The sequence below is a fragment of the Sinohyriopsis cumingii genome, unplaced genomic scaffold, assembly GCF_028554795.1.
Source record: "Sinohyriopsis cumingii isolate HCF-2022 unplaced genomic scaffold, ASM2855479v2 utg002106l, whole genome shotgun sequence".
In the NCBI taxonomy this organism is placed as follows: Eukaryota; Metazoa; Mollusca; class Bivalvia; order Unionida; family Unionidae; genus Sinohyriopsis; species Sinohyriopsis cumingii.
Genome location: NW_028316131.1, coordinates 45,312 through 72,302, shown reverse-complemented (window position 1 = coordinate 72,302; position 26,991 = coordinate 45,312). Strand labels below are relative to the sequence as shown.

Sequence of the window (26,991 nt, the reverse complement as noted above, 5' to 3'; positions counted from 1 at the left end):
ATAAAACTGCACAAGGTGATGACGTAAAATTTATAGCTGAGACTAAATGTTAACTTCTTTCCAGAATTTCACAATAAAAGTGAAGTTTATTGTATCAAAAAGCTCCTTCATGTTATGAATATTGTCATACTGATCACGTGTAGGTTGCAGGTAGAAACACTCCATCATAAAGTACTTAACAGTGAATGGTCCATTGCAAGAAACACACTCTGATGGGTCTTCGCCTTTAAGTATTTGTGAGTGGGTCATATGCGTATGACCAAATCGAATTTTTGCAATGACTACCACCTCCCTACGGATGGTTTGTAGGAAGGAGTCCATTCTCTTAGGGTTGGCTTGATGGCGTGAAGTTTATTAGTCACTGCATCATTCCATGATGTGTGCCACTTCTGACGTAAAGTCCCTTTGATACTAAGTTTAAAATCAGTATACGGTATTTTAAAATGAGATGGTTCTTGAGTTAGGGCCGTTTTAGCAGCCCGATCTGCTTTCTCATTACCTTTAATACCATCATGGCTAGGTAAACAACATTACACAAAAATGTGGGAGGTACTCAGCTTAGTATTTTTTGACGAAGACATTGGTCAACAATGGATGCTCAAGTTCTCTATTGTGTAGTGACTGAAGTACTGATAGGGAATCGTAGAAGATGATGATGTTTAAAATACGTTTCTTTTCAATATCTTGCAGAGCAAGATCTATTACTCTGATTTCGGCAGAAAAAACATTGATATGCCATTTGGTAAGCGAACTTGTATTGTGTGTTTTCCACTAATAAAAGTTGCAGCAGACTTTTCCTCATCCTTTGATCCCTTGGTATAAATTCTTCTGTAGTTTGTCAGCTCGGTGAGGAGTTGATGATAAGAATTGTGGAAGACAAAAGAGTTTGTCTGAGATCTTGTTCCATCGTTTAATCGTAAAAATTACTTTTGGTTGTTTAAGTAGCCAGGGAGATGTTTCGGAGATGGACCGTTGCTGAATTTTGGAAAAATTAATTTTGTACTGTCATGGCTGGATGATATTCTAATGCCAAAGGAAGGTATCGCGTCTGGCTTTTTTTCGTACAAGTTTTAGTATTCGAGTTGCAAAACAGCAGAAAAGACAGAGTTCAGAGAGGGTTTGATCTTAATTTGAGAGTTTAAGGTGCGGAAAGCATTTCTCCACGATGTGATAAAAGTGGTTCGTTTCCTTCAGCAAGGAGACTTTCACAGGATGATGTCTTAATCACTTCCAGAGCGAGTCTTAGTCCTTGATGACGAATTGGCTCAAGCATCTTTAAATATGACTACCTAGCTGAACCATAAACAACGCAACCATAGTCCAGTTTGGAGCGAATAAACGTTCTATATAAATTAAGGATGACCTTTCTATCAGCACCACAGTCAGTGTGCGCTACTACTTTGAGTAGATCTAGAGATTTCAAGCATTTAGCTTTCAAGTTCTTTAGGTGTGGAATAAACGTCAGTTTTCTTAGAAAATATCTAAAAGCTTATTTTTTTCCTCAACAACTGGAATAGGCGTTCTCTCCAGGTTGAGTTTAGGTTCATCATGATGTCTTCGTAACTGACAGAAATGCATGAATATCGGTTTTGACTTCGAGAATTAGAAACCGTTAGTAGTGTCTTAATTTTGAATCTTGTTGATATTTTGTGTAGTTGTCTTACAATTGTATGCATGTGCTTTGATCGATAACACTTTAGAAAATCATCAACGTATAACGGGCAGTCCACAACAGAAGACGAACATTTGGTGATGCTATTGATTTTGATGTTGGAAAGCGTCACAGATATAATACTGCCCGAGGCACACCCGTCTCTTACTCGTGCAAATCAGTGATGGCAGAGTCCATTCGTACCTTGAATTTGTCTGTCTGAGAGAACGTTTGATATCAAAGAGGGCAGACAGCCTTTGACACCCAGATAGTGCAGGTAATTTAGTACCCAGTACTTCCATGTCTTGTCATAGGCCTGTACTAAATCAAAGAAAACCGCTACTAAATGTTCCTTATTGATAAATGCGTCATGAATATGTTTTTCCTGTCCAACAAAATGGTCACTGGAGCTACGGCCATACAAAAAAAAGCTACGTTGGAAAGGAGATATTGGAATGTTAGTTTCGATGTACCATACAATTCGAGAATTGATCATTTGTTCCATTATTTTGCAGACACAGCTTGTCAGTGCAATGGGTAGATAGTTGGTAGGATCTGCTCTATTCTTACCTAATTTGGGAACTGGTCTTACTGTTGCTTCTGTCCAAATCTTATGTTCATTACCAGTAATCCATAAATCATTGAAGATTTTCAAACGAGATGTTAATGATGATTCTGGAAGGTGTTTCAAATATTGGTAATGTTGTTCGTCAGACCCAGCATATGTATCATGACCCTTGTCTAAAGCCTCCATTAGCTCCAATAGTGAGAACACTTGGTTATAACTTTCCGAGTTGTTGGATGTGAATTTTAAACGTGACCATTTTGATTTTATACTCTTTGGAAGGCTTCGGAATAATTAGATGATGAGGAATTTTTAGAGAAATTGTCAGCATGAAAATTTGCTATGTCAAGTTTTGAACTAAAATTGTTATTATTTAGCTTCAGATGTCGGAGAGAATTGTGTTTTCTCTTTCCGTTTATTTGCGGATAATGTCCCAAACTTTCTTAATAGAGGAACGAAAGTTCAAAGAAGAAGCATATTTCTTCCATGATTATCTTTTCCTTTTCTGATTGTACGGCGAACTTTGGCCCGAAGAGTACGGTATTTACTTAAATTTGCCGGTGTCGGATGATTGTTAAATTTTGTCAATGTTTCTCGGCATTGTCTGATAGCTTCCGTAATGGATTATTCTGCAGTCTCTATTACAATAGATGTAAAATGCTGAATAGGGTTATTAACTTTGAAGACTGTATCCTTATTCAGCCTAGTTTTCCAGAGTGTTTCAAACTTAGCCCATTCGGCCTTCTTTATATTCCATTGTGAAATTGCGTCATCAGTAGTAGAGTTGATATTTTCAAGGTAGATTAGAAAGTAATCACTGCTATGAAGGTCATCAGCGATCTTCCATACATAATCCAATATCAACGAAGAAGAAGAAATTGTCAAATCGATACACGTGTTTGTACTCGTTCCTGGTGTAGATGTGTTGTTGATTTGGTGATATATAGACACAAATTCTGTCTGGGGATGAAAGTATTCTACTTTGTGGCCTATGTCACTTATGTAATTTGATCCCCATAAGAGGTTATGGGCATTAAAATCTCCGAGCGAAACAAAGGTCGCTGAAAGTTGTTGAACACGATTGCATAATTCATTTGGTTGTTGTTGTTGTGGGGTTTAACACCATTTTTCAGCACACGATAGGCTATAGTATTAATGGTGGAGGAAGAACCCTGGATAAACCTGGAAAGCACCACCAACCCACGAGAAGCTGATGGCAAGCTTTTTTCACATACCCATGTTTGCCGAATCGGAGGCTCTAACGACGCGGACAGATGTGAGATGGCAGTGATCCGTACAAAGAGGGCTTAAGAAAACTCGGACACTCAGTGCCCCCCTAATTTATTTGGTACTTTGTTGGTGTGTGGTGATATGTAAATAGCACAAACGGTAATTGCTCGATATAGAGTAACGCTTACAGCAATAGCTAGTGTTTGTTTTAAAGGACGACGATATGAGGGGCTCTATATTTCAAAACAACAGAATCTCCTCCCAAGGAGCTGGCAACATTTTGAAAGTAGGTGTTAAACAGGGAGTAGTTGTTAAGTGTGATGTTGTCCTTATTTTTCAAGAATGTTTCCTGAAGGCATAGTACTGCAGGATCATGTTCGTTTAAAAGCAGTTTTAGTTGGCTTTAAGTCCTCCACAGTTCCATTGTATGATGGTGTCCTTCATTTTAAACTTAAAGTGAAGATTGTGGAGCTAGGTAAGACTTTTCGCGAAGGCAATGTGTGTGTTTATTTCTCTGAAGGAAGTGGGGGGATATTTTGGTGGTAGGTCTAAACCTACATTCAGCGCATGGAGCAGTCTCTTCTGCATCCATGCTCTCAATGTCTCCAAACCTATTATAGAGTTTGATAGGGTTATCTGACCCATTTTGCTGCTTATTTCCTTGAGATTTGTTTTTATTATTTGGTAATTTCGGTGATGGGATATTATTGAAGGTTCTTTGCGTAGATGCCGAGTTGTTTTGTGCATGATAATGGGTGTGAGAGCTTGGTGCTGAATCGGGTAAATCTGTGTTTGAGTATCCTTCGCTTTTTTGGAATTGTTCTTCACTACAGCGGAGAAGGAATGGCCAGGTTGACTATTGTTGCCTGTAAAAGTTTGTTGGCTTTTGGATAGGGAATGTTAGATGTGTTCTTTACCCTCTCTATTCCTTCTCCTGTTTCCAAGTATCACTATCCATGGAATTGGCGTGGGCTTCTTTCCACAGTTGACACAATGTCGAGTTGCTCTACAATCAGATTCCTGATGAGTATGGTCTCCGCGTCGGCCACATATTTTGTTTTTTGAACAGCGGTTTTCGTGATGTTCATATTTCTGACATTTATTGCATGGAAGGGGGTTCGGAATGTATATGTCGCCTTTCACTTGCAAGAAGCCAACTTTGACCACTCTGGGTACTGTTAGATGTTTGAAGGTGAGTACTATGATGTTGGTGTCCTGCAGATTGTTATTACGTTTAATGCGTATTTTACGGACTGCAGTGACACTTTCGTTTTTTATCCCTTCAATTAAATTTGTATCGCTGACTCCAGGCAAGTCACGACAGGGAATCAAGCCTATGGACATATTGACTGTTGTGTGAGCGAATGAAGTTACTGGGATATCGAAGAAAATTTTTATTTTCTTGTTATTTTCTGTTTTACCTCGTCGATTTCGCTCAACAAGAAGGCAACCCGATTTCAACTTTTTGATACGTTTTGCAGTGCCAATCATCCTGTGATTCTCTTTCGATCACAAACGGAGATAGTGCGGCAGGCGGTTTTGAGGCATCTTTAGGCTGTATAACCATGAAGCCTCAAAATGACTCCGCACTACAATTTTCGTCATCTGTGTCTGATACAGGTTTTGTACGTTTGTTCTGATTTTTGATTTTCCATTTAGGATTGTTTAAAATTCAGCATCCTGCTTTCCGCCCACCATGGTGACAAACAAGGGAACACTTTTCAAGCGCCAGGGATACACAGATTCTATACTCAATCGATATAATTACCTATGATTAGCCCGTGAAGCCACCACATTCCTGGTTCGTTAAAATTACCTCCTGATTTATCCGTAAAGAAACCGCCTTCTAGGAAGTCTTCCAGGACATGGGAAAGAGAAAGCTAAAGGAACATACTATAGGGACAACGGTGGTATCAAGACAGATACAAAGAGAAATATAAAGTAGGCGAGCGAGTAAATAAAGACTTCCTAGGTCTCGACGTAACCAGCCGATTTGTCGAGATCCGGCCCATCCCGACCACCTGTCTAGAGGAATTAGAGGCCAAAGTAGTGTACTGCATCGGAAAGCCTCTGATCAACTACCAGGATCCTTTCCTCCCCCGACACGCGACGCAACCCACGGCAAACAGGTTGACTCTACTTAGTCACCTCTTGCGACACGAAGTGAGGCACGTCTGGCCAATTCTACAACCCGGGACCCGCAGGAGGACATTTGCCAATATTTACTTGGAAATAAGATCATGGTGCTTTAACACTAACCTATTGAACATTAATATTTTCAAGATTCATCATAACTGTATAAGGTGATGACAAGAATGTTTGAACAATGTATTTGCTATGGACACCATAATGAGGATAGCAAATCAAATACAAACTTTAATCAGACCTGGTAGGGCCATATCATACCATATTACGCTAAAAAGACCTTTGACTAGGCGAGAGAAAGTAGTATTGACGTGATATTGTTTTATACCGATGAGAATGATATGGGAATGATGCATCAGAAAAATATGCCAATTAAAACACAGCACTTAAATTGTTCAAGACTCCTGATGTTAGTCATAACTGTTTGTGCATCTGCACTCAATTAATATATTACTTGATAGTAAGTTTCGCATAATTTTATCTGGGTAGGTTAATGCATACACAAAACAAACAATACAGATCTATCAAGAAATACAATTATGCCTTCCGTAGTAATCACTGTAATGTAATTGAACACAGTTCTTATCCAGATATTATATACAATGCAAACAAATTAAATTCAGTCAAAGTGGCATTCGGGCTACCAACTCTGCAATCCATATGGATCGTTTTAGGAAAATGGAAACATAAGTACCATGTCTCCATGGATTTTGTCAGAATGATGTCAATTGATTGTTCGGAAATGATAGGAAGAGCACTCACCATGAATTCCAAATTGCCGACTACTTAATTAGCCTGGCTCATCCATTGACAAAATGAGTGTAACATATGTTATCAAAATTCTTTGAAATTGGTAAAGGAAATCTAAGCCCTGACTCGAAATGTCATGATACATGTCCATTAAGAATAATCACCTTGACTTTAAATATAAACATTCCAATATCAATAAGTGTTAATTTTCCTGCGAAAGATAACAAATGTGCAAAGTTTTGCATAAACTGTTTCTGTATTGCTGACGCTATCTGCCAGTCCCAGGTCTGTCTAGATTAAAAAATGCTGCAACATAGTACCATGCAACTTTTAGTCTAATAAGGGTACATTAATCTTCAACAATAAAATATATTTTTTCTGTCCAATATCATACCTCCTCCTTTTCCTTCATACTGCACATACGTTTTAAAGAGACCTAGTAAATAAAAGAAAAGTTAAATGTACCAGAAGTCAATTTATATATGAATCAAGTTATAGAAATGTGTAAGAGGTCTAGACGACAAATGCATGAGAACAACATATGTTCTTATAGTATGAGTCATGTTATAATTCATATCAGTGTCGACGCGAACTCATTTCTTATAATAAAGGACATTTTCATATTTAGATTTTCTTTGGAAAAGTTTCGAAAACAGTTTACTTCTTAGAAATCCGAACATCGGAAACGTATTTTAGAAAATGGAACCTGTGTACATGGTTGGTTGGTACCACGTATTTGTAAAGACTTCACTCTAAACATTTTCCACGTTTTCATCAATGAATAATGATACATATATTTGGGATCAATTATTTCAAGTTTGGAGTCGGGGAGTAGAACGATTATCGGGCAAAACAAGGTCGATATGGCTGAGATTTTTCTTTAAACAAAACATATCGCTCTGTGTTGTTGAAGGGCTATATTAAACTATGTTCATTAATTTAAGTTGACAACAAATATTTAATTGAGGTAAATTATATAAATAAATGGAGATTGTTTACCATATAATTCTCATACTATACTTACTATGTCTTACCATATGAACCATGTTTATTATGTTTATCAAATACAGTTGTGATTTTAAACACAAAGCAAAAACATGATGCAATACTTGAAGCATTTGATAAGCTTCGATTTATTCTAAATGTTGTCGTAAGGATGAAACATCTATTAGGTGGCACATTTTCACTGAGCATTTTGAGTTTGTGACAATATGCATAAGCAAACGGTAATTACAACTACAATAACAATGATATTTACTTTGGTATGCTTCATCCACAGTGCCATATAACCTACTTCGGGCACGAATTATGCATGCTGGAAATCAAGTGAAGTGACGAGAATTTAGATCAAACAGACAATGGGCCAAGGATATTACATAATGATAAAAAGGTTTTGTTTTAGAAATATATTTCTTTCTCTTATAGTACTTACCAGATCACATTACATTAGAATAATTGTCTTTGCTGCCTCTGAATACAGCCACTCCGAACACGCAAAGACGGAAAAACGTAACTATGTCGGTACGGTTTTAAAACGAAAGCAAAGCTTATAGGTTATGTACCCCTTCAAAGAGCTATACAGCTAGATTTATATGCGGTTGAAAGACGATATTTACTTGATCGACACCTTGAAGGATGTTCGCAGGGGAAGTGTAGAAGGGATGCTTTTAATGTGATGAGGTAAGTAATACAGGAGAAACTTTATGTACCAAACAATATTTGCTTTCTTCGGTAGATAGACTACCCGACCACATTACATTAGAATAATATGCAAGTGGTGGAGGAAATCCTAATTATCCCACATCTACCTGAGTCACCATTGGTAATCATTCTTTTATTACCAATTGATTAAATTCTCCTAATGTTATTTTTCACAACGGGATACCTTAGTTTTATGCATACGGGTATAACGCTATGAGATTTTGTACCTATTTGGTCTAACCTTTAAAGTGTTTCCAGGAAAATCAAATGAATGTGGCCAATACCGCCAAGTTACAGAATTGCATTGTCGTTTCAGCTACAACTGCTCAGTTCTCTTTGACACAAAAAGCTGAGAAAGTGGTCTCAGCATGTCATCCAGCTGACTACGGCGTCTCGACAGGAGACGTAACGTTCGATTGCCAGGCTTATGGAAATTGCGCGTATTTCGTAAGCCTAGATTTTCATGGGGCGTACCTGTTCCTGAGAGAGGTCAGTGTACACCTGCTCCCAAGAGAGGTCAGTTATATTCTCCCTTTAACCAAGCGCCGAAAGGTTGATGTGATATGTCTTGCTTCAAAACCTGAGAGGCAGACCTATATGGATATCTTCCAAGCAAATCAGATAATACTTGAGAGAGAGCACGGGATTTTGGGGTCTCGCCTTTATCAACGTATTGATCGATGAGAGGAAGCGAAAAATGTGTTGGTGATTACCCAGTGATGGCAACCTGTTTTTGGAAAAGTAACTTGGTTGTATCATTAGGACAAGCGTAACTGCATGAAGGTTGCATCCAACAAGAGGGCATTTAGCTCACTGACTATGCATGATGTGGCAAGTGCTATCGGAAAGTAGGTTATACGATAGCTGAGTGATGTGGATAACAGGATCTCTAACATGCATGAGTTGGCCACGTTAAGAACCAATGGAGATTTCATTTTTGGAAATTGAGCCTGGTCCGGTTAGATTAAAATCGAAATTCAAATCGGAAAGATCTTTGTCTTGTATAATATCGTTTCGTCCATTATGTTGGAGCTGCATTAGAGCTGAATTCTGTCCGTTCCATTGTACGATCAGATGAATGAAGCATTTCCATCTTATCCACTTCGTCTAGCTGTCGATTGTCCATTTGTACAAATTGGGTCCATGGACAGACCATTCTGTGTTGCAATGATGACACCTTATCGTCTAGATGCATCATTTTGTCCTTAGTACTTGCCATTAAAAGTGGTGGTATACTACAATATCGGTTCGGAGAGGGTAGTTAGACTCTGGAGGACGCCTTTATGAGTAAAATTTGTCCACCATAAGCTGAGAGATCAATGTTTGGTCCGGATGAGAAATATCCTAGTGCAGAGCATTTGGTATAGACTACCATAGATGTATGAACACGTGGATGGACATCTCGACATTCAGCGAAAAGTGAATCGTGACAACTGCAGTCGTATATCGCCCATTCGTTGTCGACCGGACCAGTTAGTAAACACTCGCAATAGCAATAAATGCAATGATGGTCGGGTTACCCATCCGTCTAGGTCGCCATTTGAGTGTGTCTGCAACAAACAAATGCGTATTACACAGATTCAGTAGCATCATTGTTTTGGTGATGTGTGATGAGTCGTGATGGAACATGGACTGATGTGTGCAGGAAAGATGATGGATGTCGTTTACCCGCGGATCTGGGTTCGAATCTCTGCATGGTACGCATTAACATTCTCTAACCTATATGTTATTATTATTTGTATTAAATAGTAATTCTGCCTAGCGTTTTTAGGCATTCTTCCGTAGAATCCAGAGATTGGTACTCTCCATTCTATTTGGTATATATTTGTAATCTTCTATAATTAATCCTATATACCTTCATTTCTTTAACAGGGATTCAGAATGTGTAGATATATGAGAATTAATTACTTGGTTGCCATGCGACTGTGACCGCTACGCACGAGTTCACATACCGATAACTCAGTGGCATTGTTTTCTGGTTGTGTGTGCTAAATCTTGATGGAATATGGACTTGTGGCAGTATGATGCTATTATTTATATTGAATAACGAGTTACAATGAGAGAATATGCTTAAGATACAGATCCACCGGGAAAAATGTGTGTTGCTATTTGAGATCAAATGTGGCAAAGACGAAATTGACCTGATTGTATTACCTGTTTTATGAACCATATAAAACAGTTCTTTTTCTGTCACTGTACCAATGAAAATGAAATTTAATGAATTAAATATAAGCAATATATTTTTATAGAATCGTCTGCAAGATATCCTTTCAAATGGAAGCCACCAAAAAGTTGTAAAGGGAGGTAATATTTGAGAGTTGTTTCCATTTTTCAATATAATATAAAGACCGAAAGATATTATTTTAGTCTTTCCAGAAAGGCTGCTTTTGGAAGTATAAAGGAAAGTTAACCGAATACAATGTGGTGAGGTAATGCATTTTCCGGAGTAATGAATTGGGGCAATATTAATATTGCTGCCGAATATATGTTATTATATACAAATTATCTTTATAACTTACATTTCCAGAGATAATTGTGTTGTTTTCTACAAAGTATCGTCCCTAAATGTATGCCATAGGATGATTAGAACAACGTCTTAACTTCAAAATTCTAAAAACCCACAATTGAATGTCACATTACATCATGGAAACACTCAGTCTGGTTCTCAGTTGTATGGGCATTATGTCCTTTCTTAACAGGTTAAATGATATTAACTTTTAGCGAAATTAGCGTTAACGCGTACGCGAGACAAGATGATTTAATGACGTCGAACTGAAATTTATTTTCCTTTACATGTTAAGAGTTATCATCCTCCGCTGGATGTTTTAGTCTAAAATATTGATATTGAACGAGTCTGTAATTTATCCCATGCAAAATATGGCCCCATAAATGTCAAATATCACCTGATCTCTGTTCAAACTGGTTAGGAGAACATACATGCTGATTCGAAATTTCGTGCGAAGGCTAAACTTGATTTGCTACCACAACCTTGACATTCAATGTAAACATTCTCACATTTATAGGTCTTTGTTATTTAGTTTGGGGATCAAACAGTGCAAAGGATAACTCATAGTATGCATCGATTGGTTGTGTAGTGATAATTCTGTCTCCACAGCTGCAACTTTAAATCGAAAATTTGAGAAATATTCTAAAATTAAAATTTGTTTTATGGTCAAATAACATACCTCTTCTTTTTTCTTCGACCACAAATCCTTGAAAATACTTTTTGAAGGGGCCTGGTGAAGAAAGAAATATATTAATGGACATAAAAAATATAACGGTAATGCATCATATACTAAGCTTTCCAAATATATGACATATTTATCGTCAGTTCATATACTTCTATTAAAGCAAAAAATATGCATGTTGTAAATGAAGTAATGCGAATTTACCACTAAGAGACAATTAACAAATAGGTAATAAATGTACATAATTTTATAAATGGATCGTAAATCATAAATCAACTGCATTATTGTTCAAGAAAATACACACACGCACACACACACACACACACACACACACACACACACAGAATTCCTTGGCAAAGGCTGGATTTTACTATAAAGGTTAAGGTGAGTACTGAAGGGGACGAAATAGGGACTTCCATGTAAAAAGGTGAGTTTGCTCTGTAGGGACAATATTCATTCACTGTCCTTTTTTATCCTTCACCACCACCATGTTTTTCACCTCATCATCATCAATTGTATAGTTATCAGGTCAAGTATCATTTGTACCTCTCTAACGTCAGTATTACCATAAATGCTAAATATAAGTAATTTTTTTCATTCATCATCTGCCTTTGCTCTCTCTCATCATCGATAAATCATACAAGAATCATTTTGTTCCCTCTCTCATCTTCATTAATTGTAATGTATCATATTACATATTGACTCGGATCCCCATTTGACTTTTAAGTCCCCATTTGTTGGTGTGTATTCAACATCTGGTCTTCACTTGGCAGCAGTTGCACACACACACACACACACACATGTATATATATATATATATATAAGTTATAGTATTGATTATACATGTACAACCGTAGTTTGAAGCATTAGATCTGCTTAAATCATAGCATACGAGCAATGTTAGATTTATAAACTTCTCTGTATTTAATTCAGAGAGAATAACTTTGCAATCAATTGCATAGTTTTAATTAACTGTGTTTAATATGGGTAAGATGATGTATCCTTTATATGCCAGATTTATTATGGAAATTACGTGAGGATGTCCTCCATCTTAAAATAGCCTTTAAAATTATTTGTACCGTAACGAAAATTAGATATGTTTTATGTCTGAACTCTCAAGTCAAATCCACAGACAAAGTATATCTCAAAGAATCTCCTATCCTTTAATGCCAGTTTTTAACAACATTTGCAGGTAATACGTTGCTTGGCAAGTGATAAATACTAACTGATATAATTACTCTTCAGATCAATATATTTTTTAAATGCAATCAAAATAAACATATTTTATATTCTAAGCCTAAAAAAGTTTTACTAATGCTTCAAACTACGGTTGTACATGTATATATTTTTTCATAGAGACATTGTCCCTAATTCACCATAAATAAAATCTAGCTGCAACATATCAAGAGTCACAGATCTTCTTTTCAAACATTTAAGTGGACTCTCCATTCCATTTGCTTGCATCGCAGTTTTGGTGTTATATTTCAAACTTGGGACTTCTGAATATCAAAAAATTTACAAAACATTAATGTTAATATATGATCTAAGTTATGTACAAAAATGTTACACCTACAAGAAAAGGTTAACTAGCCTGTCTGTCCAGCAAGCCTTTGGTTTCATTCAATAAATGTACAACCTAAGCTAACACAATGCAAAGAAAGTCAACGTTATTAACTATTTCTAGTTCCAACGGGTATATAAATAGGTCATTAACTGCAACTGCACTTCTTTCGACCCTTGAAAACACCATAATACTTTTTATTTATTTGTACTTAATTTTATGTGACATTTATTACAAAATATCTGAACCATTTGAAAGCCCAGTTTGCTTCGAAATTCATTGTTATACCATAACGGTTACTTTTCTTATTTACGTTTCGGTGATATATATTATAAAAGTATTGGACCCATTTTCAATCATCAGTTGCTTCAATGGACACTTTTTTATGATCTTCACAAATTATAAAGAATATTTTCCGAATAATTAAATATCTCACTGCAATCTCATTTAGGGAACCTTAATCTTTGAAGTCGTTTAAACGTCAACAATAAATAGATAATAAACATTCACCTTGTGTATTCACTCACACACATATTTCTCGGACCAGATATTGCTATTTGTATGTCTACTATTAACCGTTTAATGTATAAAATGTATTGTAGTAACAAAACATATCTGTCCCATTATTTCCTAAGCTTGTAATGTACTATGACATTTTCAAAGGCTTTTGCAAAATCAGTAATTGTAAAAGTCAATATAATTTTTTTACTTGAATTTAGAGAATTTGTAAGTAAGCCATGAAGTTTTAAAATGTTATCCACAGTAAACATATTTTGTTAGAAACCAGCCTGAGCTTCAACATAAACTTCTCAGTTCAGTCAACAAAGTTGCTTAGTTACTGTGCTAAAGGTGTCTAATACATTTAGTAGATTGTTAACAATAATTTGTAACATTAATAACAAATATGATTACAATAAATAACATAATTAAAAATTAATTTATCAGCTTATTAGGTCTGATACTTTTACCAAGTTTTAATTGTTTTACTTGTTTTTTTTTCTCTACTCAAACATCAACATTCAACGTTAAGACATAGTTCCGTAATCCACATCGCATAATCATGATAATGTTGAATAGTATCATTCTCAGCAACAAAATATATAATTTCAAGCAAATAGATATTTTTAAAAAAGTATTTAAGCTCATCAACCGTTATTTCCATCAAATTTTGGTAGCCCACTGAGAAAACACCAAGCCTTCCTATGAAAATTGGGGGTCAAATAAAAATGTTGGCGGTCTCTGAAGAACGAGGATAAAGCGAAACACCGCTTCTACTCTTTGTTGGATGTGCGAACTACCAATTGGAGATTACAAATTTCAGGGTCACTTCACAGTGCGCTAGTATGGCACTGCGCATAACAAATATAATATGCAACTGACGACGCCAAGTTTATTATAGTTGTCTCTCATAATATCAGCTCCTGCGAATCATATCTTAAAAATGACATGAATTGGACAATAAAGAATAACTAGAATACCAAAAATCATAGACAAAATATGTGTAATCCTCTCTGAGCAAACTATGTTTCGTTCACAGACTGCAATTATTGAATGCTTGGCTTCATAAGCTAATCAAAAATACAAAACTATTTAAGTACATCTCTAAAGAAACAAGGCAAGGAACTTTACTCCAATTGCCTCAACACTAAATAACCAAGAACTTGTGTTGATGTGCCCTAAATCACCAAACCAAATCAAATTTGGATTTTTCCATTTCTAGAAATGTACTTTTGTAAGTCACAGTACATTTCTTCGAAACTAATCTTTTTCTAATAGTATATATTTCTTTAATACTAGTAATGCGATCATAATATATTAGGGAGAACTACAACCATATCGCAAATGGCGACCTCAAAGAAAACATCCTTATAGCAAACATTCAAAACGTTATCAGGCCACCTAATTAACTGTTTGATAGAATGATGTCCCATTGATAAAAAAATTGGCTCTTAATACCGCGAACATATCAGTTACTACTGGAGCGGAAGGCACCGTCCCCCACAAATCCAGAGGTAGTCGTTAAGCCACATCCTTCTGAAGCGGTCAAATGATATGGGAAGGTAACCTCTATGCACCACGGCTACTAGTTTCACCAGACGGGATTGGCATTTTATAATGATATTGAAACACTATAAACTCCCTCACACGACATGGATAATGCCATCAGGGGTTCAGTTTCTCTTGCAATGTTTGTGGCAAATGCCCTAACTTCATGAACCTATCTGTGAAGCACATTAATTTGGTCTGCGGTTATTTTCCGATCTACAAAACGAATTCCCCACTTTATCAAGGTCGAACGCATTCTAGCTCATATGTCATCATTTCCCTCTGTGAGACGTACGAAAGACTTTCACCTGTGTCGGCGCGAGGTCTCGGTCCTTCTTAAGTATCACTTCAGAATTTGCAATGGGTTCCATAGATGGTCTTGAGATGAGGGGTCGTCATTAGAAAGAAATTAAATAGAAACCTCCTATTCCCCATGCACACTAGCCTCTTTGTGGCAATCAAAGCAGTGCCTTTATGAGTAATACTGACCCATTTTGCTGCAACTACATTTGGTTTAAATTCACTGAAATAGCTTTTTCTTCACTGAGTCTGGGTGCCGTGAACCAAGGAGGCTCTTGACAGAAGTTCAGCCTGGTTAGTTCTTACAACAAAGGGCTAAAGTCTTTGGAAAGACGTGTGTAGTCACTATTGGACAGAAGATCCGATCGGTCTTTGTTTTTCTCCGTTATCTTGTTTTCCACGATGATTCCATGGTTTGATTAGTAGTGCAATGGAAGTCTCTGTTTGTGATTGATGGTGTCTGTTGCCAAGGAGACAAAGTAGGAAGCTATACATGTGAGATATTGATGTCGATAGTGTTACAATGTGCTCTTAGGCACTCCATTTAAATTGGGGGGTGTCATCTCGCTTGTGCGATTTTCTACCTCTGGTTCTGAGAACTGTTTATTCATGAGGGCTTCTTTAATAAGCTTAATATCAGTTGACCATTTTCTAATGCAATTGACGAAGCAAGCAGCTCAGAATATCGGTAACTCTGGCATAACATGGAAACAATTTGTAAGTAGATTATACCTTTTAGTTAATAGTAAACTACTTCCGGAAAGTTGAGCAGGCAACAGTTGTTTAGATGATTAGGGAGACAGACCTCCCATGGTAGTAGGCGCCAGTAAATCTGAGCGTTCGTGCATCAATTTATATCCGTTAATGACAAACGGACTTGTGAGAGAGTGATATGGTATCGAACCCAAGCGTGAAAACTTATGAAGTCTTCGTCTCTCAACGTGACTGTGACTTCCCCTTCAGTGATAACTGAACTGACTTCTCTCGATTAAATGCAATTTCGACTTGACTTCGTGGATTGATAACCAGGGTAAATTACATATGTAGAAATTCATTCTGATCTTGCAAGTGGTCGAGATCTGTCAGAGAAAATACAGCTGAGAAAATATACAGGTTGTAGCCCTGCACATATCCTCTTGTATGAACTTGTACGTGCATAGCAATACATAATGACAATAATCTACCTACAAAGTGTACACTAAATTTCAATTCTAATAAATGTTCCATGTAGGACATACCACCTTATTGTCTATACAAGTGCAATCTTTAAAGTGTCGCTTACAGTAACTATGAATTCGATTATATGACTAAAATAAGGATATAGAACATTTCTGTACATATCTGATGTTGTGGAAACTATGCAGCCAGATAGATGAGTTTTTTTATATAATACACAAGATACATGCACATACAAATGCATGAAGCTTCGTGATTGATTCTTGCAAAGCGGATGCTAAAATACAAATTATAAGAGAATGTTACCGGCATGAAAGTCCAAATTCTAGCCTATACAGGTACAAGCATTATATATAACCCCGATGTGGACACTAAGACTATATCAATATATTAATATAGAAAAAATATCTGTATATATTAAACAGTAACGGAACTTATATTGCAATATTAGTTGTCTATATTGCGCACCAGACCTACGTCTATTTAAATATAGCTATATAAATATGAGGGAACGCAATCGCAACAAGTCCAAGTACTTACTAATGTTACCAAAGTGTGTGAGGCACAAAGACACTTAAAATATACTTTGTCGTCGAAGAAATAAAGATCAAAAAAGTTGGAAATTTATGAACGGGGTATTATTTTTCGTCAACGAGACAACTCCCAGTGCTTGCTTTAAGGTAGAAAACCTAACAAATGAGAGGTCTGTCTGTACAGAGCGTGCTACTCAGGACGAGCAGAGGTATTAACTGAAGTATCTCATGAATTAGCGCCAATCCACTTATAATGGGGAGGTCACTCTACCTACCTGCCACAAAGATGGATCGATAACCTTTAGCTAATAAGCTAAAAAGATATAACTTGGGAGTGCTGGATTTGCGAGGTCTTAGTACTCATGCCCCTTATTATTTATGATCGGGTAATGTAAATTAGGAGAACTTTGCCTGTCATAAAAATTGAACATATGTGAGACAGTATTGATTCACCCAGATGTATAATTATTGCATCAGATTTCATCACAAATTTGGAAAATGACTATAAAGAGTTTCATTTGCATTGAAATACCTAAGAGGTCCTGTGAAATTAGTTCGAAACATTCATAAGAACTTAAAACCATACTGGAAGAATAATACTAACAATTTGAGGACATTGTGTCAGCAAACTGCGTCCATCTTTTCCAGAAATGTTTAAACATTTGCATCATAAACCTGCATTCATTAAAAAACATGTGCGTTTGCAGCCAAAATAAAATATCTTGTTGAGAGGTCCCTGTAGGGCGATAATGATACTAACAAATGCATGTGCTGGTCATGTTATCTTCAATAAACATTACAGACATTAGACATATGACAACGAAAACATTAAAAATGCCACTGAATTTTATTCTGGAATATCAATGAAGAAAACAATTGAGAACATATTCTGAAAAAGAAATATAGTCCAACCATATTCTGAAAGTCATCTATCATTTCTATTTCATTGTTGAACGTGAAGTTAATTTTCATACGTTTAGACCGAAAGTACAACATTATCTTTTTAAACTAAAATGTATAGCACTTATTAACTTATAACGGACGTGTTGACTGTTGGGTGATTTTAAACTGTTTGGATAGAAAGAAAGCGACACTAAAGTTAAACTTTAGAAATATCATTCAGGGGTAAGTCGTCATATTGTTTTCACAATTTTGTATGCCACTGAAAACCAGCACAACATAGTACAGTACAAACATTAACCCTATACTCAAAGACTTGAAAAGTACCATAAATGATTCATTATAAGCCCACAAGGTAAGGTTATTTTACAAACATTATGATTATTGTTTTAATCTCAATACCTTGTCCTATTATCTTCCAAATGAAAGTACCGTTCTTTTCTATATGTTAAAATATAATTGTATAGGAAGAATTTGAGTTTGTTTTCTGAAACTGTTACCCTTCTTAGAGTATATTTGTTCATAATTTTAACTTTTAACCCACCCATTAAATAGGTGTGCTTTGTTGTATCACATATAAGTTACCTATTAAGTATAGTCAAATCATATGACACAGAACATTAGACTTATGGAACCTGGTTTATCCTTATTAAATCTGTGTAACCTGTGATGTTACTCTCGAATCTTCACAGAGTTGAGTAAGAAATGCAAGTTAACATATTCAAATTTTCATTTACTTGAATGTTCACTCAATTTGTGATTCATGATTTCCTCAACTTTTAGTGACTCATTTCGACGGCATCATAATACTCAAATTATTAAGTGTGCGGTCTGCTACGGGGATCTCCATTTATGAAGCTGAAATGGTGATTTTTGTCTTTAGCTTGCGAGCATCCGTAAACAAATATATATTCTGTATTGACTTTGTCTGCATAGTTTGTATTGCGTGCGTTACTAAACATGGATGATCGTGAAGAAAACAAATGGTGCTAATTTGACTGAAAAAAAGAAGTTGTGCTGTTGGGGAGTGCATTATAAAAAGAAGGTGTATTGTCTAAAAACTTAAAGGTTGTGGTATTGAGGGGAAAGAGGTGACGGAGGTCATTAATGCGTAAATATCCCCAATATTTTATAAATTCTTTCTTAAATAATATAAGTTTAATCGAACACATTATCGAATCGATATCATTCCTAATATCTTGCAGTATTGGCTTAACCTACATACATTATTTAAAGTTGTGTATATTTGATTTTGAATCCAATATCTAAATTACTGCTCCAAACAAGTCATCAGCATATAAAGAGAACGTTTATTAAACTAAACAATCTGCAGTCCATATTTAATATGACAAATAATTGTGTCAAAAAAGAGGAAAAACTGCTCTGCAGCTGATCACAGGTTTACAATTGTTTTTTGATGTTTATATCATACAGAAAATGATACAATTAGTCAAATCAATTTCCAGTTCTGAATCAATATCGCTTGGTTACTGTTCTATTAATTGGTCAATATTTTTTGTCTTCTGAGTTTGTAATTTTTGCTGCTAAATGGCGTACATGTAACTTCGCGTAGCGGTTAATTTCATCTGAACTGTATCTAGGGTGCACTGGTTCTGCTGTACAACTTTTATAACGTGGAAATAACAGTGTCCAAATAGAAATCATCAATTTTATTTCTGGTTTTACTTCAAGCCAATTCAATTTAGTATATTGCATTACTAGCATTAGCTGATTTTTAACAACGTTTATTCGTACCAGTTGCTTGAACGAAATTTGGTACTCTGTCATGCACACCTTAAATCGAAAAGGAAAATGTTCTCACCGGCTTTGTCGTGAACTTACATTGTTGTATAACTGCAGCAGATTGTCGACTGTCAAAAACGTCTCGAGTTTGACACCATTATTTAAAAGTAGCTTCACGAAATCCGCACTGGCAAACTGTATGGCATGCATCATCATGTTATCTAGACTGAAGGTCTGAAAATGTACAATTTACAGACACAGTTAGCTTGATCAGCAAACGTACAAGAAGAGACTAAATCCAGGCATAACATCTACTTAGTCATGAGATGCACCAGTGATTGTTGCTTATATAAGCATTCTAAAGTAAATTGTTTTGTCCCATGAAATTTAATTTCTTGGTGTAATCAGATGATTAACATTCCTTTTCTTTCCTAGAAAAAGACAAACACTTATTGCAGTTGCTCACAACCCCAACTGGAGTTCCCAAACCAAGAAAGAAAAGGAATCTTACTGAATACGCTGCCTTAGAACATTGAAACCAAACGGTTTAAACCAAGAAGACTAGAAAAAGACAAACAGGCACCAATACAATTATATGTTGCAGCCGGCACAATTTCTTTTAAATAATTCTCTAAATTTGCTTCATGGCCTACGACTACTAAAACAATGAAATATCAAGGATATACTTTGCGCTGATATAAATTTACATAACATAACAGATGTCGTTATGGTTCATCAATTTCTAGGTCAATACAAATATTTTCCACTATCGGAAACAAGCTAGAATAACCTGTTTGAAACATAATAAAGTTAAAAGGTTTAATTCCTGTTGAAACAGCCATTATTATGAACGTGTGTTGACCAAATTGCTATTCTAAAAAAATACAATTATATGATCTTGAGAAGCAGTAAGGAATAAAGCAAATTGCCCTTTCATGTTGACTTCTTAATGAAAGCATGTGCACCAATTATGAATCAACAATAAAAAATTAAAAGTTGAAAACCAGATAATATCAACAATGTGTAATGCTAGTAGAAATTCTACATTGTACAGTATCGTTACCTAGCTACATCTTTCTTTCTTTCTGTTATACAACCCACTTTGGTTCAAAGAAAAAAGTTATTAGAAGGGATATATATAAAGATCAAAACCATATTTTCATATTTGGTATTCTTACTTGCAGAGAATTGAAAAAGGGACAAAGAGATACTGAAGGAGCTAGAAAATACAGAGAGATACAAATGACCAGGAAAAGCATGAGAAAGGCAAAGGAATCCTGGATAGAAAGACAATGCTGCAAAATCAACGACAGTGTGAGTAGAAATAACAGCAAATTGGGATATCAACTGGTGAAAGTTTTCACAACATATAAACAAGGGAAAACTACCTCCATCCAAGACAAATCAGGAAATGCCTCTTTTAAGATCAAGAGATCCTAAAGCGATGGACAGAATATTGTTCTGAATTGTACAATCACAAAACCCAAGGAGATCCGAGAGTACTTTATTGCCCTCAGGCAGAAGAAATTTATGAAATCCACATTGTTCATGAGGAAGTGGAAATTACAGTTAGATCACTAAAGAAAAGAAAGTTAGCCGTCGTTCACATCATACCAACACAGCCCATTCAAGAAGAAGGAGAAGAGACAGTCACAGTCCTAACAACAACCTGAAACGTGATATGATAGACATGAGAATGGCCCGCCGCATGAATTCAATCCTTGGTCACCGTGGTCCCAAGGACGAAAACCGACAGCTATGCCAAAACTTCAGAACCATCAGTCTGATCAGTCACCCAAGCAAAGCCGTGCTGAAGATAATTCTCAAGAGAGTACAGCCTCAAGCATAGAAAATTATTGCTGAAGATCAGACAGGCTTCCGAGCAGGAAGGAGCACCACACAATAAATATTCAATCTCAAACTCTTTTGTGAGAAATACCTTCAGCATCAGCATAATCTATACCACGTCTTTATATATTTCAAAAAGGTCTTTGATAGGATATGACATGCGGCCTTATGGGCATTTACAAGGAAGTACAACATCAGCTCAAACCTGGTGCAGGTTGTTGAGAACCTCTATGACAAAACCTACAGTGCTCTCGTCATCAATGGCAGCAGAGGAGATAGGTTTCAAACAGAATTTCGAGTCAGACAGGGATGTATACTGTCACCTACGCTCTTCAATATTTTTTCTGGAAAGGATCATGGATCACGGAGGATGCCTTGCATGACCACAAGGGCACTGTCAGCATCGGAGAAAGAACAACCACCAACCTTCGTTTCGCAAATGATATTGGTTGTTGAGCAGGAGATGAAAATAATTAGCTGACTTGGTTGAGCGCCTCGACACGACCTCTACAGCATACGGTTTGGAGATTAGCGCCAAAACATCAAACTGATTACAAACACTACCAAAGGCATTAGTGCAGAAATAAAGGTCAATGGACAGAAGCTGGAAAGAGTCGCAAGCTGCAAATACCTGATATCAATTATCTCATATGAGGGCTCCAAACCAAAAATACTTTCCACGATTGCCCAGAAAACAGCAGCAAAAACAAGATTGAGGCCAATATGGAAATATCCCAACAGTTGTTTTGGGTTCCAAAAAAAAAATCTGATGCGCTCGATTGTCATATCCACCTTTCTGACAGCTAATGAAATATGGACGCTCACATCAGATCTCCAAAGAAAGATTAAAACCTTCGAAATGTGATGCTACCGCAAGACCTTATGCATCTAATAAGTTGACCATGTAACCAACGCAAAAGTCCACAACAAGATCCAATGGTCCACCGTATCATATGAACACCTCTTGACCACTGTACAAATGAGCAACCTGAAGTGGTATAATCATGTCTCAAGATCATCTAGACTAGAAAAAACAATCCTGCAAGGCACAGTGCGAGGGTGCAGAAGAAGAGGCAGACATACAATAGGTGGGAACAAAACATTAAGGAATTGACAGACATGGGGTTTGGAGATTCCCAAAGAGCAGTAGAGAACAGGTAAGATGTCGAAAATTGGTTGTATAGTCAACTTTGGTGCCCCAACGACCTCTTGGGTTAAGGGATTGATGATGATGACTTACTTTGCATTCTGAGCCATAGAAGACAAACACAAGTCACCAACTATCACGGAGATGAAGGAAATATATCGATTATATATGCATCATGTTAGGGTGCTATATGAAGATTATTTCCTCATGAACCGTCTCTATTAATATGGATATATGTTTGCTTAATAACTTGAACCGCATACGTTTTTGATGTACCTCAGTTCTACCTGTGACTCATAACAGAAAGGCAGAAAATGGACGAATTCAAGTTCTAAGATTATTGGCATGCGTAGTGGTTTTACTATCGTATACACATATTCAACTTTTATTTAGCTTTTTGTAATATATATCCATGTTTAATTAGCGTGTTTGTGAGCTACATATTGTCTCCAAATATGAATATTTCTCTTCATATTTTGCGTATATCCAGTTCTGTTATCTTGGCAACAGCAAAGCTCTTCGTCACACTGTTATTTTATTTTCTCACCGGCACAAGATTTTCAAATGTAATGAGATTGAATGATTTTCGCTAAAGTATAATAATTATTACAATTTTTATAAGTTTTGAAGTATAATACATCAGATTAAACAGATTCATCTCTAGTTGACATTTATGGAAAATTCTGATTTATATAATTTAATTCTATGAATCTTACAAGAAATGAATCAGAAACAAATTTTATGTCTAGACATAAATCGCAACATCGACAATAAAGACTATTTATCTTGTTTTGTAAAGGAAGGGAAAGTTAATCGTTTGTTTTGAAAGTAGGTAGGTAGATAAAATGTGAAAGGAAAGACAGAGGTAGATTAACCATCTTTTTCTTGTCTGCGGCAATGTTATTCTTCACCAGGTCCTCGTTGGCTGAAAGATATCAAAACTGTAAAGCAGTGTATGTATGTTTCTTAGCATTTCGTGTATTGAGTGGAATACCCTATATCCACTGGGATATGGGTGGGGGAATATCAGAAGTGTCGCCTTTATCTGCTTCAAATGATAAAACTTTCAGTGTTTATCTGATAACCGACTGTTTTATGGATATGTAGACCGGATATAAAGGAGGGCAGCTAGACACGTAAGTATCAGATATTAGTGAAATATATCGCAATCTTCTAACTTGAGATGTCATGGTTCTGCATATGAATCTTACATTTTTGTCATGTGATTAGATCCACTATAACGTTTCCTCCAAGTGTATGTTATACGGTACTGAGTACTACTCATTATGGATAGATAACAACAAGTAGAATTTAATGATTCAAAAATAATTAGAGGAAGACAGGAAACATTTTTAAATAATATTATATAGATCTGTGAATCAATCAGTAGTCTTCATAATGGACATTTACTTGGTTATGGATCAAAGCTGAGGTAAATTCTGGGCAAAACATTATTTTCCTAGCAAATTATGTGATTATATATTTCACGCATTATTCTATTTACATTGATCAGAACTAAATGCAAACAACTTCCATTTTTTACGACACCTTCAACACTTTGGGGCAGGTTACATATCGTACGGTGTATGCATGAAATTACTGAGTTCAACCTATATTTATTTATATTCTATGATTTTCATTTATATACTATTTTATTAGGCTTAACACTGGCTGTGATCTTTGCAAAACACATGCAAGGTTAGGTTACTTAGAGTTTGTGATATGTACCAAACTTTAAATTAGCGTACATAATAAACATGAAGGTGGCCGCAACATGCATGTCAAGACTGTGGGTGGAAAGTCAGGCCTAGATTCAAACGTTATAATCTTTTTCAAAACTACCAAAGTTGACTCAACAATCATTAGCAAGGATTAATTGAGAAACGTAATTGTATTCTGTATGTGATTTAAAGCTCAGAGACTGAGATTCGACATGACATCGTAAGATAGAACAGGTATGTGGAGTAATTCTGCCATATACAGCCCCTCAAGTAGTATCTAAGTGAGCGTTTTGCCCTTTTTGCCCCTTTGCATCCCTGAAACACATTACAGCTTCTATCCACATGACTTATCTAGCCCAGTGCGACCAATGCATGCTTAGAAATTTAATAATCTACGCATGCGACTAGTAATGGGGGACGAGTCTATGTCGTGCATCCGTGATTCAACGGGATCAAAAATTGCCAAACAGTATTTCACCACTAATTCCTCTGTTATCGATATGTAAAACATATCTTCTGATAATACACGCGATAAAGGTCAATATTTCCAAACAACGTGGTCATATAAAGCCGATCGTTCACGCAACAATGAGGCCTCTGTACAGGCGAAGATTGTTTATATTCGACTTTTGATGTGTAAAATCCTTTCGAGTCATTATCTATGCTCTTAATAGCCTGTGATATTCATTGCCGCCAGCACAGTTTTGAAACTCGATTATATTGACGATTATATTGATTATTTTATCATCGATATCCACTGGATACAGATCAATGGTTGTACTGAGACTGCTCTGTATGGTTGGTTGTCATTTGGAATAGGAGCGTACTCGTAAACGCAGTCTCATCGAAATTAATTCACTAGCCCCACCAGACAAACCGGTTGCCATTGCTATAGCTTCAACAATAATTCAAATTAGTGCACCTACAATTGTTGTTGTTGACGTGATTTCAGTAAACCCAAGACGTAAGTCATTGCCACAGCAATTCCACAAATAGCATCTACGATCAAATGTGGTCGTTTGTATTTCACGATTTTACAATTATCGCGGTTTCATGGTAATTTCACCGCGAAGCTGCTTTTCCACTTCGATTATTTTTCGACGTCGGTAAGAAGGAGGGTACATCATAGTTTGTCTAATAATACAGTCGCATAGCACAATTGTTCGACAGGCAGACCCTGTCCGGTCTCATCACGTCCAGGCGCAATATGCACACATGCCAGTTAACTTTATTTGCCGGAACAATTGCCATACAATTATAGAAAACCTCTGCCTCAAGAATACATAAATCTCCGGAGACTGTGCTTTCTGTTCCCTTTTCATTGAATAAGACACCAACCTCGCCAGCATCTTCTACTCAAAAGATAGTTTTTGCTCAATAACTTTTTATACGAACAAGATCGTCCTTGTTGTAGATTAACAGCCTAGTTATTTTCGTCTCACTTGAGTTAATGTGGTGTAAAATATTCATTCGTGTCCGTAACTGAGGTGGATACAGCGGTGAATATCACTTTACTGTTATATAAACAATCCCTTAGAAGTTTATCATCTCTATGTGATGTCAACGTTTAAATATTTGTTTATGTAATGATTCCAAGCCATCCTTGAGTTAGTAATAATATATCAAGGTGGTTCCACGAGCAATTTATACTGGAACTTTAACAAAATTATATGACAGATAATACGGTGACACCACTTTTCCCCAGATATTCCTCGTGAAGTTGAGCAAAATTGTTATCGGTGTCTGCATCCTCTGCCAGCTGATCCTACACATCGTCGGTAGATTCTCCACCTTAATCAACGAGGTCCTTACGTATTTATACAACGATATAATTTGATCAAATGCATAAATGCCAATGACGATTACGTACCCGTTACGATAAACATGGAGTGCTTCACATTCAGTTTCATCTCCAGTGATCAACGGTGATGATAAAGCAACTATGTAACTTTCCATGCATATACTGCTTGGTCTTGTAATTTTTTGTATATTGCTGATAAATAATTAAGATCAAAATGCCGCTTGTTATTTAACACCATTGCCGTTCGACCCCACGTGACTTTAGTTATGTTGCGATACAAGTATGCTCCGGGCTCGAGCACCTTTAAGATGTAACCTTTAGGTTTATTAGGACTATTTTTATGACGTAGATATAAGATTTACTAGTTTACTACGATTGCGTCAGATTTTTCTTGTCTTGTTTGATTGATATTCCCATAGCAAAGCTCCATGAATTTACTACACGTGGTGTTTAAGGGCACGTTAGCAATTTCTTATTGCACATATTGTTTGTTGCACTTTCAGATGTATCGACAGTGCCTTTGATAAACTCAACCGACACGCCTGCGTCTATTGTTCCACCGTTTTCAGCGATCTCAGCCATGTTCTTTGCAATTGTACCTCTGGTGTCATAAAAAAATATTTGAATGTCAGCATTAGCCGGTTAAAATTACCATTTTGATCTTCAAAAATCACAAGCTCACCTGAATCGAATGAACAACGCAACTAGTAAACTCAGACAAATCATTTTGGTGGCAAATCGTCTTAGATCCAAATCAATACCGTGTCGTCAAACTCACTAACTTCCGTAATGTTAATGGAAATTTTGTGGAGTATTAAATGTACTTTAATGGAAATGAATATGTGGTTTCGGGTTGTGTTCAGCAACTGCACGCAACGCTTCAAGAAGAAGATGTCCGTATATGTGTCTATCCAACAGAATTTGTATTGGCAGAGTCGAACGAAACAGTATATGTTATCCAGGTCCATCGTACTGGCTTACATAA

The 26,991-nt window shown here is 36.3% G+C and overlaps 1 protein-coding gene across 1 annotated transcript in view; it reads right to left on the bottom strand.

Moving 5' to 3' along the window:
• Positions 1–26,991, bottom strand: part of LOC149771137 (transient receptor potential cation channel subfamily M member-like 2) — a 114,614-nt gene that overhangs the window by 81,134 nt on the left and 6,489 nt on the right. Inside the window, exons 2-5 of the mRNA XM_089948808.1 lie at positions 23,360–23,409; positions 19,589–19,723; positions 11,224–11,278; positions 6,736–6,777 (exon numbers count right to left, since the gene is read on the bottom strand). Coding sequence (XP_089804934.1) covers positions 6,736–6,777; positions 11,224–11,278; positions 19,589–19,723; positions 23,360–23,409 — 282 coding nt within the window. The remainder of the gene's footprint in view (positions 1–6,735; positions 6,778–11,223; positions 11,279–19,588; positions 19,724–23,359; positions 23,410–26,991) is intronic.